Source organism: Coturnix japonica, chromosome 3 (genome assembly GCF_054131305.1).
Source record: "Coturnix japonica strain WE chromosome 3, WE-NBRP24, whole genome shotgun sequence".
Classification (NCBI taxonomy): Eukaryota; Metazoa; Chordata; class Aves; order Galliformes; family Phasianidae; genus Coturnix; species Coturnix japonica.
The window spans coordinates 75,438,828-75,459,204 of record NC_140665.1 but is presented as its reverse complement, the minus strand read 5'-3'; the positions used below and the strand labels follow the sequence as shown (position 1 = coordinate 75,459,204).

Here is a 20,377-nt window from a genome sequence, read left to right as displayed (position 1 = left end):
GTTTTGTACAAGAACTTTTTGCGCTGAAAATAAAATGCCTACCTTCAGTGACAGTACTTGATTGCCTTCACTTAATGAGCATTATGATCCAACAGGATTGAATGGTTTTAACAAGGTAGTGAAGTCTTGGTGCACTCACAGCATCTTCCAGATGTCAGACACCATTTATGCCACCTGCTGTAGCAGAAATGCAAAGTCATGGGCTGAAACAATGATTAAGCATTTGGTGGGAAGGCAGGGCCAATCCCTTGGAGCTCAGGTGCATGCAATGTACCCGAGTGACCAGAAGGGGTGGAGCCAGGACCCCTTCCAGACCTCATTTAAGGGCTGGCACTGGAGGTGAGGGCATCTCACTGGAGATCCCTGCTTACCTGAGGCCTTCCAAAGGAAAGCAGTTCTTTTCCTTCATTTCTCCATCTGGGTCTCCTGCATTTGGGCTCATTCTCATTTGCTGCAGCCAAAGACTTTGCTACCCTGCTATTACTGAAGTACTTTCTATCCCATTACAGCATTACATGCGCCGATTCTAAAGGAAGCCTCACTTTCTAATCCAAGTAGGACAACTGCAGTAGGGTTCAAAAATACATGACAGATGCGTGATGATAGAGAATCGGGACATGATTGGGTTCTAAAGGTGGTGTTCACGATTATACTGAACAATGTCCCTTCAATACAAAAGACTATAAACTTCCTATAAAATCATTTCAAGTGTAGTTCCCTAAAAGAAGAAAAACAAACAAAATTATTGGCTGCTGAGAGACAAGATCAGTAACAAAACTAAAGCCAAAACCCTGGACCCGGGGTGATTTGCTTAGGGGAAAAAAAAACACCACTTCTAGAACACAGTGATATCAAGTATGTATAGCGCCAATATTCCATACAAATGTGGGAGGAAACGTATGTTGCATTGTCAGAACTCTGGAATTCTTCCTCTCAGCGCAAAACACACAGTTAACTAAAACTCATGTGGGTACTTGAGGGAACCAGAGACATTTTTCTCCTGTGCAAACAAGACTGCCACAGGCCTCATCATGGGCAATTCTGATAAGAGCCCTGGACATCTATTCCTGCATCATGACTGCCCCTGGTTGCTCAGCAGCAACCCTACCTGCATCTCTTTGGCTGGACAGGGTTTTGCTATCACTTCCTTTGGGTAAAGGTACTTTACTTTACAGGTAAAGTACATGAGGAGAAGAGATCATTTGTTACAGCAAGTAGAGTAACAGGTGAAATTGAGCAGAATCCACATGGTGCAGAATTTGAGATATCGAGCGTTTCTTTCTGCCTGCAATTTTTTAACTGCTTGAGAGCTGCTGTGAAGCAGAGGTTCCTGCACAAATTGCTGTAGCTGTGATGCAGGCAGCTGTCACATGGGCAGGGCGATGATGCTTCCTGCAGGATGAGGTTACCCTGCTGATGTGTGAAAACAACCTAAAAGAGCTGGCAACATCTCATCTTCAGTGCCAGATGCTACTGCCGTTATATTGCCTCCGGATCTGCAGCTTTAATGAAAGAGCTGACAAAATAGCAAGTTCTGATTTCTATTGTGGCTGTAATTCTGTCTATAGCCACGTAACGCATTAGGAAACACAGCTCCACAAGGAAAAAAAGTCAGCTGATTTCAGGCTGTTTTCAAGAACACAGAATGTAATTACCCCAGCACACAGTAAATCAGCAGATAGAAACGAACACTGTCGGACTACTTAGAAAAACATGTTTTCTATTTATTTAAAAATAAGTTTGTAGTTACTACATTGCAGTGACAGTAATTCTTACACATACATTCTAGTTTGTATAAAAGGATTCAAAGTATTATGCATCAAAACTAACATAGAAAGTGTCCACATAACAGTAAAGAAATTTCCAATCCTTATGTACAAAAAGAAAGGGCACTGTTATCCTGGTGAGATACTTCAGGTTATAACATGATCATCCAGAACTCTGGAAGGAAAAGGAGAAACAAAAAACCAAACCCAACCAAACCCCTCGATAAAGCTAAGGAATTATAGTTTTTAAAATTGTTACTCATTACATACAACAGATGTGTTTTACATAATTCTGTACAAAATAAGTGTAATTCTTTAATCTGAAAATGTGTCAGTTTCAAAATTAACCTTTCCCGGTAATTTCCTTGAAGTTGAGCTCAATTCTATACATATTTCAACGTTGTGACAGAATTTAATTCGCTTGTGATCATTATCCAGTTGTCTGCCAGTTCTGCAGTTTTAGTATGGTCCAAAAATGTAACTTCTGTATGGTCTCAATGCATCAAACCAACACACGCAGTTGTAAGCACAGAACAGTACATGTACATCACACAGGCACGTGTGTACACGCCAGGTATTACATTTCTTTCTATTCCTATTTTTTTATGACCTTGTTCTTCTTTCAGGGTAGAAATTGATAGCACAACACTACCTTCCTTCTCTAAAATGTATAATTCGTATTTGAGGTGAATTTCCTGATGTATTTATCTGCATTAGAAAAGATCCAAATGGCTACTTGTCTCACCACCTCACCCCTAAAAGCTAAACGGGGGGGATAGGGGGAAGGGGAACAGCACTAACCTTCTTGATCTGCAATTTAAAAAGTCTTTTAAAACAGCCTTCCTGGGGCATTTCCTTCTCTAGCGGGTTGTAAAATAACATGGCAAATTCCCACATCAGAATTAGCACAAGTGCCACAGCTGTAGTACACCAGGCTACCTGCTGCTTCCCCCAGACACAGTAGCAAGTGTACAAGCCGTATTCCTGCCTCAAAAATAGGAAATCACATCAACCATCATCACCAGATTTGTTACTGGAAACACAGTGTCAGCTTCGGCCAACCTTATGGAATTGGATACACTTCATTCTGCATACGAACAAGCACTTATATACAGTAATTTACAGCAGAAAGCGAACAGCCCTTCTATCAGTTCAATGCCCAAGTGCCCTTGGAAAGCAATCTGTTATAGCAACTTTGGGGGGAAAAAAGGAGAAAATATGTAGGAATCTGTAAACAGAAAATGAGCTTTTGCTGTTCCTAGGTGAGGTATGAAAGCTCTCCACCACCAATGCCTCACAGCACTGCTGCAGAGATGTGCTGAAGTTGGTTTCTTTTTTAAACATACAGCTGTATTTAAAAAATAAAACAGACAGAAACCTTGGAGTAACTATGGTGAACAAAAGACACTACCTTAGAGTAAGGTAAGGACTCAGGACACAACGCAATTACTAGGATACCTCTGTATCCCGATTGACCAGCAGTAGGCTATAATTACCTCCGCAAGATTTGCACGCTACACATTAAATGCAAATGTTGATTAAAGTGAGCTTGAAATCCTCTAATCTCCCATCTAGCACTTAAGTACAGGGGGAAAGGTCTCTGGTTAAGTCTATTGCTTCTACAGGACCAGCCAACCATTTAATGTGTGCCTAGATTGAAATTACATTGAAATCATGGACCTTTAAGTCCTCAGCCCAACAAAGGTGAGCAAAAGATTTAACAACACGGTGCAGAAATACTAACGAGCTCCAAGTTACCAAATGGACTGACTGTTCTTTTGTTGTACGTCTTGCCTTTTTCGTTTCTATTTGGTAAGGCAAAAGCCTCCAGCACAGAATCAGAATTGGTACTCACGAATACTTGTACAGCAATACAGTGAGTAATTTGTCTCTACACTACCATTTATTTTTTTTAATAGATATTATATATCCTACGTGCTGCATCAGGGTCCTTCATCAATTAATAGTTTTACAAATATTAAGTCATAGTAATATTCAACTCAACCAACTCAATCTTACAAATCTACCCACAAACTGATCACACGTACAAACCGGACACTGTACAAAGCAACATATGCAAATATATCACACGGCAGTCCAACCACTGGAGGAAGACATATTTCTGTAGAGTCGTACCACTGTCATTGCTGAGCGACAATGAACTCCAGTCAGTATTGACATCAATGATCAATATAGCGGTAAGATTTAAGTTCAGTTCCTGGATAACACGTTAACAACAGAAACAAAGTGGCAGAAGAGTTGTATAATATGTAGGCACGAGTACAATGATTTCTGTTACACATTTAAAGCACACCGGTATCACAGAAACAGAAATTACTTCCTCATCTGCAGTCAGAAAACACACTGCTATTAAGATACCACTCAGTGGTCAATATCAATTGGAACGTTCCCCAGCGTAGAGCAGAAATATAAGAACAGTATCTTCATGTAAATATAAATGAATGCAATGAATGTGTGTTAATTGCTACCAGGTTTGTAAAATCATCTGATCACATACGACTACGAACCTATGTAATATTTAAAATGCTGATGTGAAACGAGCACGTGGGAATCTGATACCCCGTTTTCTGAGTTGTTAGGTACTTGGGATGGCATTACAGAACATGTATGTGGCTGCAAGTTCTTCATTATCAAAACACTGACCAACAGTTTATTGCTCACATTACGGAATTTAAAACTTGGCCATCAAAAGCTCCTTTTCTGTCTCGGTACAGTGTGTCACAATCCCAAATAATACAGTTTTTCCCAACCCAATGCAGTCTGACGGTGACTGAAGTCTCAAGTAGTTTGCAGCCTACTGAAACTAAATTATAAAAATAAACCTTTTAAATAAGTCTGATATTAACTTCTAATATCATTGTGTGTGTGTGTGCGTGTGTGTGTGTTAAAAGTTACCTAACTGACACACAATTGATTTTAAAAGTTTTGAAAAACATTTATGTAAGTAATATGAAGTTAAAAATATTGCCTAAGTCACCGCTGTCACTGGGTGGGAAGAGTAGCCCTGTTCTGTAGGTAAGGCCTTCTATTCTCATAAAATGAAGATGGATAATTTTCTACCTAGTGTTAAAGGGAACAGACATTATTTAAGTCTCCAAAACTTACATACAGGGTATTTCTGATATATAAATATATACATAAACATGCCATATAAAACATTATTACAAATGGAGTAAATACAGAAGTTGAATTTTAGATATAATCTATTTCGTATATTACAATGCAGATAACATCAGGAAATTACACGTTTTCAAATGATTGCCTTCATCAGTGAGAATTGACAAAATCAACAGGTAGAAGCAATTAGCTTTGAATTAGGAAGCTGTACTGTAACTGAACAGCCACAGTTCATCTTACCACATGATCAGTGATTCCATTTGAATAATAAAGACATGTTTCTTAAAAAACAGATACAGAACAACAAATAAAATGCAAAGTGATCCCTGTTCCCCAAATTTATAATCGCAACAGTTCAAAGAGGATCTGGAAGAATATTATAGTCATTTTTTTTGGTAACAAAATGAAATTACATCAAACTGAGAACGGTGCATACTGGTTTGTCATCCACAATAGCATTTTTCCATTCCTCTTTGTGCCAGGTATCAGTGTTCTTTGCTCAAATATCAATGCTTTTTTTGTAACAGAAAATAAAGAGTGAAGAATTAGGCCCCAAATACGTATATGGAATCCATGCAAAATTTAAGGTTTTAATTCTGTATGCCCTCCCGGATACCGTCAATGTCATTTGTTAAAGAAAAATGCTACTAATAGAAAGAATCATTATAAAGTAAGGGTGTACGGAATTGAGGTTTCATGTCAGGTTTATTTCTTCAGCTAAGTTAGGGTCACACAGAAATCTGTCACACTACCCAAAGTTCCAAAATAACGCATCGTCAGAAAAATTTGGTTACATTTTTGTACCATACCAGATTTCAGAAAATAGGACTACTTCCGTGTTTGTTCCTTAACACTGGACAACGTTTGTTTTGAAGTGATAGAAAATGGTATTAAAGGTTGTTTGTAAAGGTATAAAATAACTAAATGTACCATAAACAAATAAATAACTGCTCTTCTTTTCCATAGCAGTACATATAACAATACATTCCCCTAAGTCATATAGTTATCATTTACAATAGACAACTTAATTTTACTAAGGATGCAAGAAATAATAGAATACAAGGCACAATCATTAAATGGAATTTTTCTTTAGGGTGAATATTGACGTATGTCAGCGTGATATACCATAAAAAGTGCAGAAAAACGCAATGTGCAATGAGACCACTGTATAAAACATGATTGCATAAAAAGTGATTTGGCCTTTTTAACCTTAATAATTGAAAATAACCAATCTTCCCCTTAAAATTAAACTATAAAGTATGACATTTTAAAATTTATTTTCAATTCTAGTGCTATCTAAAAAATCCTGAAAAAAATTTATACCTGGGAAATATTTTATACGTATGTGTTTATGTATATATTAATATATACACATACACTCTTCTTTGTAGGTCATTTTAGCCTCTTAAGCACGTCTCAAGTTGTAGAAACAACAATCAATCTGGATCAGAAAGTAAACATCGTAATTCCATACCTGTCCTGTAATTTCCTTGAATCCTTTAACCAATTATACACTTTGTCTAAAACATCTCTGTCAAAGGACCCCACCAGTGCATTATTTTCTACCAAAAGTACCAAAAAAGGATACAGTTCAGAACAATGTTAACAATTTACTATTTTAAACAATACACAGCTTTTTCACTGCAAGTTGTATGCTGTACTGACACTCAAAAAGAAAAAAGGCTTTCCACTGCACTGATTCTCAGTCTTTGGCACAATAAACAGAGATTTAGTGATTGATACAAGAATCAAGGTCTGAAAAATTAGACATTAGTCAAACTTTTTCCAATGTGGATATATATATATCTATATATATATTTGTGATTACATTTTTGCTATGTTTGGCAGAACTTGGATAAACCAACAGCCTGTGGTAGGCTTCTTTGCAGTTGAATGCTCCATCAGTACTGAAATCAAGCATTTTCAGATTAGCAAAGTTTGGTATTTTTGTATTTGTATTTAACAGAAATGTAAGTGAATTTACTGCCACTTTTTGTGAAGATCTGCCTTCCTAGGCAACCTAACTTTACAATCAGAGTGTACCTTGCTTGGTCAAAAATAGATTTCTGTTTTCAGTTTGTGGCATTAGAAGTTCCGTGACCTTTTCTAATTGTGTAGAGTACTACACACTACTCGAGGGGAGTAGTTCTCAATTCTGTACGTCAGTCGGAAACTGTTTCAATTATTCTCAACTACGAACAAAATGACTGTTGAAATGCATAACCTATTTGGAGGGCAATAAATAGCAAAAGTTTAAAATATATATTTCTTTCAAAGAACGTTCTTTCAGTTTGCTTTTTTGCTAGATCTTTCTCCCAAATCAGAACATATTCTTCTAGCCCATAATAGCAGCAGGGAAGCAGAAGTCTGTTCTGCTGTTCCTTAACTGTACCTGCTTCATAGCATTCTGAAGTAAAACACTTGGTAAAAGTTACCAACCAATTAAATTAGCTTTTGCTTTTTCAGTCAACTTTCGGACTCTGCCTCTGCTAGAAGTTCCAAAAGTTAAGGAGGTGTCTTCAAACAATAGCTGCCTTTGCTCTTCCTCAGAGTCATCTTCGTTGTAAAAGGCTGTCCTCCTACCCTGGTTTCTAGTTCTCATGTGAGGTTCAGAATCTTTAAGCTCCTCAGACCCTTCTTCCATAGGCTCATCTATCTTTTTCCTCCTGCTTCTTGTTTGCATTTTAACATTTGCAGGAACTAAAAGGTCCGAGCCTGATGGATGCGTCTTTATCTTTCTTTTTGGCTTTCTACCCCCACGGCCTTTTTTTTGTACCAAGTCTTCCTTCATATTATTTTCAGAAAGCGAATTGCATGCAGTAGAAGCAGAGGCTTCTTCTAGTACATCCTTTGTGGTCTGGACTGTATTCTGCTCTGAAACCTTTTGCTGCTCAATCATTTGTAGCTTTTTTGGTTTTCTGCCTCTTTTCTTGTGCACCACTTCACAAGTACTGTTATTAGCCTCAATCTTCGGTTTCCGTCCAGGGCCTCTTTTAACTGGAGGCTTTGAAGGCTGCCCTCCATGTCCGTTTACCTGAATGCTTCCTGATGCCAAAGCATTATTCTTGCAATCTGCTGTAAAGAACAAAATGAAACAAAACATGAAAATATGGAAGATGTAATGGATTTGCATTTATCTTCTAACTGCACTAACAAAACATCTAGTAAAATATCTGAATGGATCCAAAGTGATTATCAGATCCAAGAGACCCAAGTATAACTCAAAGAGTTTCATATCAATAGACAACAATGACTAACTTCTAGCTGGTCTTAATTCAAGATAGCTTGAGACAAAAAAAAAAAAAAAGGAGAAAAAAAATACAGAACAAAAAGAAAAGAAGAACAGGTACAGCCTTTTTCTTGGCTGATGCAAAAGAAGTGATCAAAAATTCATACTTGTTATTTGTAACAGCAAAAAGTTGCTCATAAAGCACTGCTGCAAGGATATGGAATGTCTCACAGCAGGTCATCTCTAGATATATGAAAGTTGTTTACAGCCCAAGGTATCATCTTTTGTAGTGATTTCATTAGACTAAGCTTATTACAAAAATAAGTGAGGAAAAGGTTAGAAATGTGTGAGACAAACAAAAAAAAAAACGAAAAAAAAAACCTCACAAACTACGCAGTTTGCTAAGATGTCTCATCAGACAAATGTCAGAAGGAGACATTTGGAGAACTGTATGAAGGTTTTCCTTGCTGAGTGGTACTGAACCTGCTCGTGCAAAACATGACGTCTTACAGAGGTTCTCTGATACCACAGCCCTTGCCTAAAATATGACCAAGATCAGATTCATAGTATGATAAAGCACTAGTAGCACACAGCTCTTTTTATTGAATGGTTGTGCCACAGACATCAGGAATTTATGTGACCAGTCCTCTGGCCATGTAACAGGCACATGCTCTGCCATGCCATATAGTAACAACTGAGGCCTTTGTGAGAAAGCATGTAAAGATAATTTAACATATCAAAATTGGCTTGACAACAGTATTACCACACCATGCAAATGGTGCTGTGAGCAATAAAAATCATGTTAATTATCAAGAAGAAAACTGTGACCAAATTATTCCATTAGACTTCCTTATTCTGCAAAATCATAACATATATTAATTATCCTACTTGTAAATTATAAAGTCTGAAGTGCAAATACAGCCACTACATGAACAAAAAGGTGTATAGGGGGGGAAGTTTTCCAAAGAAACTTCGTACCTTGTTGATTAACAGCAGAGGATTTTACTTTGCGTTTGAGTGGCTTCTCTTTCTCGGGATTTTCTTTTGTGGAGTTATTCCTAGTGTTATGACTGTTATCAGATTGGCTGGAGACTGGTAAAATATTCTGGTTCTTGGAATGTTTGGTTGAATTCTCCAGTACTAGAAGGGATAAAAAGAAAAGGATAAAAAGAAAAGAAACATATATATATTTATAAAAATACTTGATAACATTTTTAATCTTATCTGTCTAAAAAGGATACCACAGGAAAGAAACTTGAATCTGTGATTAAGAAGTGAAAAAAGTTTCCTGGATTAAGTAACATACCTTAATCTGTTCAATTTTTTGCTGATGAACCTCAAGGCTTGAAAACACCAGTCTTAACTGAGACAAACACATCTTCCAAAAAGCAACATTTATGTTTAGAGATATTCTCTGTATAAAAAAAGTGAGCAGGAAAAATAACTCCAGCAACTCACCTGACTTTCCTGACGCTGCAGTAGTATTAGGTTTTGTAATTAAAGGCTTTATTGTTAAAGGCTTTCCTCCTGAAGAAGTAGATGGTTGCTCTGGAGAAGCCACATCCGTTATCCCCCTATTGCTTCTAGTCCTTACAAGAGAAGAGGTTTCAGCTGCTTTTCCATTCATCTGAGGTGGGGCATGCCTCAGTGCTGTTGATCGCACAGGCATAGAAGATGAAGAGGAGGAGGCAGAAGGTTCTCCCTTCAGCTGAGGTTTTATTAATCTCCTTTTCCTTTCAGGACTGCAAAAGAAGTAACAATTTGAAACTCGGATGACCACTCTTATGCTGTACAGGAATACATAAAAATAAATACTAGTGTCTGAGACCACAGGAGAAATACAATCGTCTTTGTATCACGTAGGTTGCAGATATGATGTTTTCTGAAGAAATTTCTGTAGTTTTGAGTCTTTGAAAAGTATATCTTTAGGAAAGGATCACAATACATGCTACAGGTATATGACAAAGCATGAAGCCATCACTATCCTCACAATGTTGATTTACTGTACATGTTCAGCACTTACACTAGGGATAGCTCCAGTTAAAGGTCTAAAACCTCCCACCCCATACCAACTTGCATTTAAAAGCTATCATTCTGCAACAGAGGGGTCAGTAAAGGAAGTATTAAGAAACCACCACACTAACTTCTATTCAGGTATGTCAAACATGCACAGCTCTTCACAAAGACCGTAAAGAAATGAACGTACCTCGATGCAACACTACTGGAAACTGAGCTGCTTCTGCTTCTTTTTTTCCTTCGTCTCTTTATTGTATTTCTTTTATGAAAGCGCAGGGCAGATTTATAATCTGACAAAATAGAGCTTATATGTTCTTCAAAGAAAGCAGAAAGGCGCAAACTCATGCTGTAGATCTAAAAAAGAAAAAAAGGCACTAAATGAGCAAGTTTTCTATTCTTCCAAAGCATCTGTTTATTTATCTACTGTGCTGCAATAGCTAGAAAAGGGTACAGGCCAACATGGAAATGTTTTAAAGAAATATACAGTTTCTTGCAACAGTAATCCATTTTGCAGCAACTGTTTTCAGAGTACAAGAAGTATATTATGACTAAAGAGCACACACAAGCAAAAGGAAAATGCAGAAAAGCCATGTTTCCAGCTGTCACTTTCCAACAGCCGTTCTAGAATGTATTCCTTTCTAGCTTTTGAGGAAACAACAGAGAAGGATCCTTACTGGAATTTACTTGGTCATACCCAGGGTCTAGAAAACTAATTTTTTTTCTGCATTACGTTGAACCCATACATCCTAAATTTGAGCACCCCTTTATTCCTCTTACAGATAAATTAGTACTACTGGTGAGCTGGTTGCAATAACTATGACAGATGAATTAGAACTATGTAGGCATTCATTTTTCTTTTTTTTTTCTTTTCTTTTCTTTTCTTTTTTTTTTTTTCCTCTGTTCTTGGACAGCTTACAGAGAGACACAATGCAACTCACTTTAGATCACAGCTAACTGATGGCACACAGTTGCTATAAATTCTGGAAAAAAAAATTCATAAATGAACTGACTAAACACTTTAAGAAGGGACACAGAAAAGTCTTGAAATATGAAACATAAAAATAATATTGCAACAGTTGCCCACCCCATGACATACCATATTATTTGATAGCCAGACTAAACAGTGAAAGTGACAGATACTGAGAGTGTTTCTGGAGACATCCAAAGAAAACGCATAAAATGTGTGAAAATATATAAAAAATAGATACAAGTGTATGTCTGACATGCCAAGAGAAAAAAATCCAATGGATTTTACATTTACTTTTCAAGAAAAGCATTAGTGATGCAGAGTAAGAAACTAAAAATATCACTAACTTGTAAGAGTGAGAATAAAAACACTGCCATGCCTATGCATGAGAGCAGAGTTTCCAGAGTATTAAAATGCCCAACCACAAAACACTCCACTTTTGCTTCTAAGTAAAATACAAAGGAGCTACAAACTTAATTCTAATAACACAGTCCAGTAGGAAGAACATGGAAAAGAAGCTTACAATGACAAAAGAACCATTGAAACCACATTGAATCCAAAGCAATGACCAGAATTCTCCTGCCTTGGTTTTAGCAGGTAGGGAAAGTAACATCACAACAGAATCTAGATCTACTCCAAAAACCTTGCTCTTTGATATAATCAAGTCTTACCCTTGATCTTTTACTTGGTGTGTAAGCCTTTGAATTGCTGAAAATAAGTCTCACATCTTTACACAACTCCATTGGAGACTCATAGTTACCAGCTTCCAGTGTTTCTCTAACAGTAGCAAAATCCATGGGTGTGTCAATGATATCTCTGTAATCCTGTTAAAAAACAAAGTATTAACATTTCTGATACATCTGTTAAAGTTTGTATTGTTTTCACATACTAGCATTAAAACATGCAGTTTGAATATTTCAATCTGATGACAGTCTTGGTGTATTTCTGCTGAAACCTGGATAGAAATCTGACAGTTTAAGAAAGTTAATACTGAAATAATGAAAAATGCACAGATCCCATTCAAACCAATCACAGAATTTTTACTAGGCCATAAAAGAAATGGGAGAACTTTAATATGATATGAAGCTCAAAACCCACACAATGTTGAGTTAATCCATCAGAACGCACGCAACCTGTGCAAGCAACTCTGAATGTTAAAAGCTAGGGAGGAGAGCATTTCATGCTCAAACCCAGTAAGGTGCTCCTTACTTATCTGCTCATTCGAGGATCTGAATCACAAAGGGTGGCTACTCGTAATTAGCCACAGCATGAAGTAAAAGTTTCTTCAAAAATGATGGTGTGTACAGCATCAAAACTACAGTGAACAAATGTTACCAGAGCATCAAGACCAACCTAACCACTGACTTCTGAGAGAGAATCCTTTCTGGTTTTCTAATTGAGACAAATTATTTCTCCCAGTTTAATCAGATTCTTTAGAGAACGGAGATCCAAGGCAACAAGACTTTTGTGTTAAAACATTCAGTTTTCACAACTGGCTGCTCATAGCTATTTTCATTCCAGTGAAATCATCCAGGCAGAAAGTTGTTATTGCTATTACAGTTAATATTTCACTGCAGTGCTTCAAAGGATACTTTTTCCCCATCAGTCTTGATGACTGTGATATGAAAATTACTCTTAGTTTGTATACTTCTGAAATGAAAATAAAAAATGTGCCACAGTAATATCTGTCACAACAAGCAGCCAGACATATTCACTTCATATATGACCATTTTTCACCCAGAAAAGGATACAGGCATCTTAATCTCAAAAGCTGTGCACTTAATAACACAGTCATCTCTTTTAAGAGAGCAGAGATGTACATTTTATTTTGAAATTAAAGAGATAATAAATGTTATTATAAGGTGGCAATCAAGCACTGATAGAAAAGCTCTGTCAATAACACTGCCTGAAGTCTCAGTTAAATAAGGTGAAAAAATGGTCACAATGTAAAAAAACCAGACTATTCCATTATAATCAACCTTCCTGTTCTCAAACACTCACTGGATATTCAAGGAGATCCACTGGCTGCCGAAATGGTTCAGAGTCTTCACACTGAAAAATGAGATTCAGCAGCTCCTGGCATTGCTTCTTCCATGACTGAATGTCATACGATTGGGCTCTATTACGTAGCCGCCTCTTTGGCTGATGATCCTGAAATGACAGTATTGTCTGGTACTTATTCAATAAACCACCTCTTTTTTTTTTTTTTTACAAAACCAAATGTAAAGTGTACCCTGCAGGACACAAGTTCTCATTAATTAATTAATAACGTGCAACAGAATCACAGAATCATAGAACTGCAGAGGCTGGAAGGAACCTCCAGAGATCACTGAGTCCAACCCCAAACAGCACATGCAGAAATTCTTTTACAATGACAACTCAGGAGAGCAACGCTTCAGTCACAATCAGTTCAAAACTTTCCAAAAGACGAGATTACACAATTAAAGACATGCAATTTTAAATCCCGTTTGTTTACAAAGACATTTCATATTATTTGATGCACTATAAACAACAAAATATGTTTTTACCTTTCTTTTTCTAGTGGAAGTTCCTGGCACATTTGTATCTTTCTCTTCTTCCTTTGAGTAAGATAACGAGTTGCATAAAAATGTTAAAGAAATATAAGCACAGATGAGTAGGTAAGTTCTTTCATACTTCACCTCGTAATTTGAGACTTAACAATTCTATCCACGTCTCTCTAGAAAGCATTTTGTGCTACTGTCAGTTCTGAGAATCTCTCAGAAGTCTAAGGAAAAGCCCTCTGTGCTACAGGAAGAGAGGAAGCTGGAGTTTTACCAGTTTCCCAACTAACAAGAAACATCTAATTGGCAATATTCCCTACTCTATTACAGTGACAGAACAAAGTACTTTTGCATCAAGTGAGAAAAATGCTTCAGTCTCATTTCTCCCATCTAACACTGACAACATTCAAGACACAACCACTTACCTCATCAGAGTCAGACAACACTTTCTTCTTCATTGCGTTGTATAATAGAATGATGTCATAGCAACTCTGATCTCTGTAGAAAAAGAAATACATACTGGTGTTATTTTTCATCCTTCATCTACGAGATCAACTGTGTTTTGCATAGATTAAGGACAATATTCATGAAGTCATGCTTAAATGAAGTGATACAGTGTTTAGTGCCTTAGGAATACTTAGAGGACCACATTAATAAGAAAAGCTAATTACTGCTCAGAAGCTGCAAAATGTTTTCTATATTCCATAAAACATAGAATGTTTAACAGTGACATTTCAAAATGAAAAACTGTAATCCCTTACCCATGAGCTTATTAACATTAGGAAAATGTATTATACTACATAAAGGGCTTCGGAGCCTATTCAGCTTTATTAGAAACACTTTATTTGTGTTTCTAGCTCACTTAAATGAGTATATTAATTGGCACAAGTAGACCATTATTAAATAAGAATAGCCATGTGTTGCAGTAATTTAGGTAAGTCAATTAAAAACACACAATTTTAATAACACCAATGTGCTTAATTAATCAAAAGAAAAGAAGCTATGGAGGATAAAGACATTAAAGAACTAAATTTATTACAGTGAAGTCTTTCAGGTGTGCATCTGTCCCTAAAGGTGGGTTTCACTATAACTAACATCTGATGCAGTTAAGTATACTTCACTGTTTCTGCCAGTGTCAGAAATCAAAGGCAGTGCAAACCTCAGAGATTTATGAGTGGCTACAGAAGCCTTAGATTTTTCAGGTAAGTCATATAATTCTAATGTTTTTAAAGGAACATACTAAGATTTTGTTCAACTAATAAAGCATCTTGCCATTTCAACCATGTAAAAGCAGATGCATTCACTGCCTACAAGCAAATCAGGACAGCAGGCATAATAAGCTCTAGCAAGCTTTAGATCACAGTCACGAAAGAGGTTTAAGACTGTATCTACTGACTCCCATTTTTATTGTGTACAACAACCATCACTTTCAGGCACTTTCAGCTGTAAAGATTTTAGAATTAAATTCCCACTTATCCTAAGAAAGGCACTAATACAATTAAATACATCCATCATTCCACAGATACTCAGACCCATGTTTATTATGTAGTAAAAAGTCTCCAGTTAGTGTATTATAAAACTTCATCTTGTTTTGCAACCTAATGTACTCTTGTTCTGTCAACACAAACTCTCTTTTTTTCTGCCCTAGCAGCAGACGCCTGGCTTATTGAAGCTACAGAACCACCTCTTCGTAATTCATATTCCAAAGAGCTAAATACCTTGGCAAGAGACAAGAGATGTATTAAGAAACTCACTTTATGAAGTGCAGCAGAAGATCTGTGACAAATTTGGCAGACTTGACAATAGGGCTTCCAGGTTCATTAAATGTGCGTGTATTATGTTCTATGTATCGGACCTCCCACATCAGTGAAGAAAGTCGCCTGCATAAGAAAGAGCAGGAGTTAAGACCATGGAGGAAAAAAAAGCAGTATCAAACAGGCTACATTTCTAACAATGAATTATAAAAGAGGAGAAAAAGCCTCATGTTTTTCTTCCAATGTATTATCCTGTGAATCTTTCGACATTGAATCAAAAAAACCCACATACACTCAGGCACATTGTTCTGCAGGACATCACACAGACAGCCTGCACTTCCCAGAAAGATTCAGCTGTAATGCTTTAGCTATTACTAATCCTTTATGATATAAATAACCCAGCATGTACCACTTCTTAACTCTCACAGTTGAGAGTTACCAAAACCGTAATGATGAAAATGTATTAAAAGTACACATCTTATTCTAATAGGTGGCGATGATCAGAATTCCTCACATAGATCTGATTTAATGATCTAACTAAGGAATAGTCACAATATTGTGACAAACAGTGTATAAAAAAAAGCAAAATAAGTGGTGTGCATGTCTGTGTGTTATAGAAACACACTGGCATTCCAAGACTCTTGTTTCAGAAGAGGAATAATGCCCTACAGGCAAGGCCTCATGAAAAGCTGAGGACATCACAAGCAATCTGAATTGCCATTCCTGCACACATTAAAGGAAAATAATTCACTGGAATACACAAGGCAATACTTATTAGCTAACCAAGCCCAGGCAATCCTACAAACTACTAAAAACCAATTTATTGAAGAAGCTATGCCAATGACCAAAAATAACTATTGCTTCTGACAAAAGGAAACAAACCCCAGTGAAAACTCTTTGCCACTGCTGATGATGCAGCAGGACATTAGAAAAGCCAAACCTAGATTATCACACAATGAACATGGAAATAGATGTATGTGCATTAGGGCATTATAAAATAGAAAACCTAAGCATCCTTTAAAAACTAGAAGTGTGACTTCCTTTTAGAGTATCATCTCCAGTCAGTACATGTGAATTTCTAGGAACTAAATGAAATGTGGCCCAAATCAACATGCTGTGAATCACAGAAATGTTTGAGTTGGAAGGGACCCTCAAAGATCAGCTTGTCCAGCTCCCCCCTGCAATGAACAGACACCTATAGCCTACAGGGTGCTCAGAGCCCTGTCCAGCCTGACTCTGGATGTCTTCAGGGATGGAGCATCCACCACCTCTCTGGGCAACCTGTTTCAGAGCCTCACCACCCTTCCTGTAAAAAAGCTTTTTCCTTGTATACCATCTAAATGTCCTCTCCTTCTAGCTCAGAACTATTTCCCCTTGTCCTATTCAGATGAAGTCAACAAAAGCATTAGAGGGAGATGCAACTGCAAGCCATAAAATTTCAAAGACAAGAAAAAGAAGTATTTAAAAGGAAACTCCTCCTGAATGGACTATATTTTTGCTGCAAATAAAAATTGCAATTTTACAATTTTTAACTGTGATTGCAATCACAGTTAAGATAAAAAGTCAAAATCACATAAAGCTTACAAATTACTTTTGTTACTGTCCAACCATTTAGAATTTCAGGGCCAGTAATTTAAGAATCTATGCTCCATTTCATGTCTCAAAGTGATAATGCAAGATTTAAAATCAAACAAACAGAAGCTCATTATAAAACAAAGGCTTTATGTCTAAGGTTTCTCCCACTAAAAAAAAAAAAAAATCAGAAGGAAACTTAAGTTACTTTGCAATTTGAATCTCACGTGACATCAACAAAGAATTTACATCACATAATTGTGAAATGCATTTTGGTCAAGAGATGTTCAATCCCTTTGGGTTGGAAGATTAGACAAACAGAAAAGCACACCTGTGCTCATTTCCCAGTTGGGTATAACAAGACTAACAGCTACCAAAACCACCGTTGGCAGGATTTCACAGCAGTAACTGAGACTTGGTTCTAACCTGTAAAATCTGCTTTCCAGCCTTTGCTTAATGGTACTCAGGTCTGTGGGATATGCCACAACAGTGCAGTACATTGGGTAAGCTTGAAGATCCACAGGAGCCACAAAAGCAGATGCAATATCTACACAGAAATCAAAAGAAATCCAAGTTATGTACCATAAAAACAATCAGAGTTCCAAGAATTTTAAAGTTTCCTCCTGCAACATGTGCTATTTATTCATGTTTGAAACACATGGCACTTACCCAAAATCAACAGTAATAACCACGCTAGACACTCCGAACAGTTTGTATTATCTTACATATAAAAGTATTTGCTGACATGTATGCCTCCAGCACAAGTGCTGCACTGCCTACCCGTCCTGTTATGCATGAAGCACCATGCTCTTCAGGGACACAGCAAGTGAATACAAAATACACCCATTCGAAAAGTAAATTTAAACATACATACATTTGGATTAGTGTATTACATATGAATTTTGGAAGCAAAAGAAAGCTTCTTATAACATCAAATGAGTCATAATGTAGAATACTCGAAAGTCAGAAGCATTTCAAAAATTAATAGTTTTCTAGGATTTTTGAACATAATTCAAAATCAGAACTCTTTGGCAACTTACATATTTGTAACTTATGATCATTGTTACACAAAGATCAGAGACAGCTGACTTATCACAGAATACACAAACATTTGTGATTCAGCCTGTATTTCACTGATGTATCCCGAGCTCACACATCCATCATACAAATGTTACAGTGATGTGTGTAGTGTTTTAACAATTACCTTATCAAAAGCTGCCTTCTGATTCTAAAGAGTAATTGTTCTACATCCAAATAGTGAGTGGCTTTTCATAACTTAATCAATTACTTTACCCTCAATATTTGCTTTTACAGAACTTCTGTTTTTTTCAGACACAACTAAGGTGATGTGGGAGAAAAAAAGTGGAGTTATAACAAGGCTAACAAAGGAGAACCCTGGACACAGGTATCCACCCATTCTTTAAGCAAGAGGGTTTTTTTCCTATCTACCTGTAGCACAGTTAATATTCTGATTAGCATAAGGCTGGCACTCCTAACCCTAGTAAGTAATTTGAGTAGCTAACATGAAAAATCAAGTACTTGTTTTTACCTACATGTTATATATACCCAACCCTGCTCATATGTGTCCAAGTTACTAAAAAAATAATAATAATAACTACTTTTTACAATTAGGAGAATGTTCAAGTCTTTGTACGTAGTCACTACATGAAAATTTAAAATGTGCAATGATAAAGTTCTGCTCCATTTAATCAAATAGAAAGTGCATCATTGTTATTATTATTTTGCAACATTAGCAGTAACTGATTTTTGTAATTTCAGAAGTATACATGAACTGTAATCTGTAAAACATACAAAAACGCTTTCAATAATATTCCAGACTTACCCAGAGTCATGAGTTGGTTTATGCCTGCAATAATTCTGTCACACTCCTGGTCTCGCGTCCTGGAGCCCCACTCTCCATCCAGAGGTTTATAGAGCAGTGTTCTGCGCTCTTCATCTGTTAAAGGAACACTAGTCCCCAGTTCTTCTGGGAACACAGCTAGAACATAACACAGAAATTCAATGAAATATTCATCTTTGTAACTAAGGATACATAAGTATCTACTAAATTAAGAAAAATTAATTCAAAATATAGACCATCACTAATCAAGACAAATACATTGTTTTTGTATTAAAAATGCTTTGAGCAAATCATTCAGTATCCTTTCTATTGCTGTATTTTAAATTTAAGTCTTTACGATGCAATTTGGTTCACAAATCCTCCATTACACTAGATTTACTGCCTTCCAAAAAGCTAACTGCAGAATTTATTTTACAACCAATTAGGGTAAACTTTTATCATAATTAAAGTTTATGTTTGTTTCTTAAAACCCCAAATTCTTGGTAATGCAGCTAAGATTTGAAGTGGATGAATTTCAGACGTAGCTTAAGATAATGGTATCAGTGTTAAGACACTGAAACAGTCTCCACAGAGGAATTCAATAATGGAGGGATTCAACACTGTGAATTTTCACAAGCCAAATATTAAAAGCAGAACTTCTGAGCAAGCAAAATGAGGTGCCATCAGTCTGGCATTCTTAATGACCTACTAAATTTGAGAACTCATAATGTAACAGGTTGTTTTTCAGAGAACAATGCACACTGCTATTCATTTTTTTAAAAGGAAGTTATAACACAAGACAGCATTCGTGGATGCAGTGAAGATAAATTCAGATTCAGCCATCTGCTTGTTGTAGATATTTACTCTAGTCATGTTATCAGTCTAGATTTTGACTTATTTATAAGAATTACCAATTATAAATAGTATATATATATATATATACACACTATACTATACATATCTTAATAGATTTCTTTAAATGCAATGGTTTGCGGGCCTCCACTCCTTAAAAGGTGAAATTGTACATTTTTTACTTCTTTATATACACTCTTAAAGCAGATTCAATTAATAATGTACCATACCATTAGTTGGTATCAGCTCCATGTCCCAGGGACTCATCTTCTCAGTATCTCCATTATCCCAGCTTAAAAAATAACCACATTTAAATTACTAATATTGCTTAAAGTAATTAAATGTTTGTAACATAACTTACTTAGATTTAACAGACTATTGTAATAAACTGGTACAGTGAGATGCATGACTGAATTTAATGAGAGGAAGTTGCTCAGTCAATACGTCAAATGAAATATTTAATTATAATAGATTGAAGATAAGTTTGCTAACCAGACATTGTAGCACTGAAATAAGCTGTCGGGATAATCGGGCTGAAGAGGTTCCTGGCTTTCAATTGTTCCAAACCACCAGGCATCATCTATTACTGATCTGAAGCGGTCACCTGGGTAAGAACACAAAATAATTTCATCAATACAGGGCACCTTTTTTCCCCTCTGAAGAAAATCAGTTCACAGATACCTTCAGCTTGTTCTTGAATAGAGAAATCCCTTTGAATGCT

General features: G+C 36.4%; 1 protein-coding gene across 7 annotated transcripts in view; it reads right to left on the bottom strand.

Moving 5' to 3' along the window:
• Positions 1 to 1,700: 1,700 nt before the first annotated feature.
• Positions 1,701 to 20,377, bottom strand: part of PHIP (PHIP subunit of CUL4-Ring ligase complex) — a 98,143-nt gene continuing 79,466 nt past the window's right edge. For 4 of the 7 annotated variants that reach the window (XM_085541956.1, XM_085541960.1, XM_085541959.1 and 1 more), the window contains 13 exons: positions 20,149 to 20,260; positions 19,887 to 19,948; positions 18,808 to 18,963; positions 17,391 to 17,511; positions 15,393 to 15,518; positions 14,064 to 14,136; positions 13,645 to 13,695; positions 13,118 to 13,285; positions 11,788 to 11,940; positions 10,340 to 10,503; positions 9,592 to 9,875; positions 9,112 to 9,273; positions 1,701 to 7,979 (listed from right to left, as the gene is read on the bottom strand). In XM_085541956.1, the coding sequence (XP_085398082.1) occupies positions 7,336 to 7,979; positions 9,112 to 9,273; positions 9,592 to 9,875; positions 10,340 to 10,503; positions 11,788 to 11,940; positions 13,118 to 13,285; positions 13,645 to 13,695; positions 14,064 to 14,136; positions 15,393 to 15,518; positions 17,391 to 17,511; positions 18,808 to 18,963; positions 19,887 to 19,948; positions 20,149 to 20,260 (2,276 nt within the window). In that variant the 3' untranslated portion in view covers positions 1,701 to 7,335. The remainder of the gene's footprint in view (positions 7,980 to 9,111; positions 9,274 to 9,591; positions 9,876 to 10,339; positions 10,504 to 11,787; positions 11,941 to 13,117; positions 13,286 to 13,644; positions 13,696 to 14,063; positions 14,137 to 15,392; positions 15,519 to 17,390; positions 17,512 to 18,807; positions 18,964 to 19,886; positions 19,949 to 20,148; positions 20,261 to 20,377) is intronic. The other 3 variants (XM_085541958.1, XM_015859017.3, XM_015859018.3) reach the window with 3 other exon arrangements.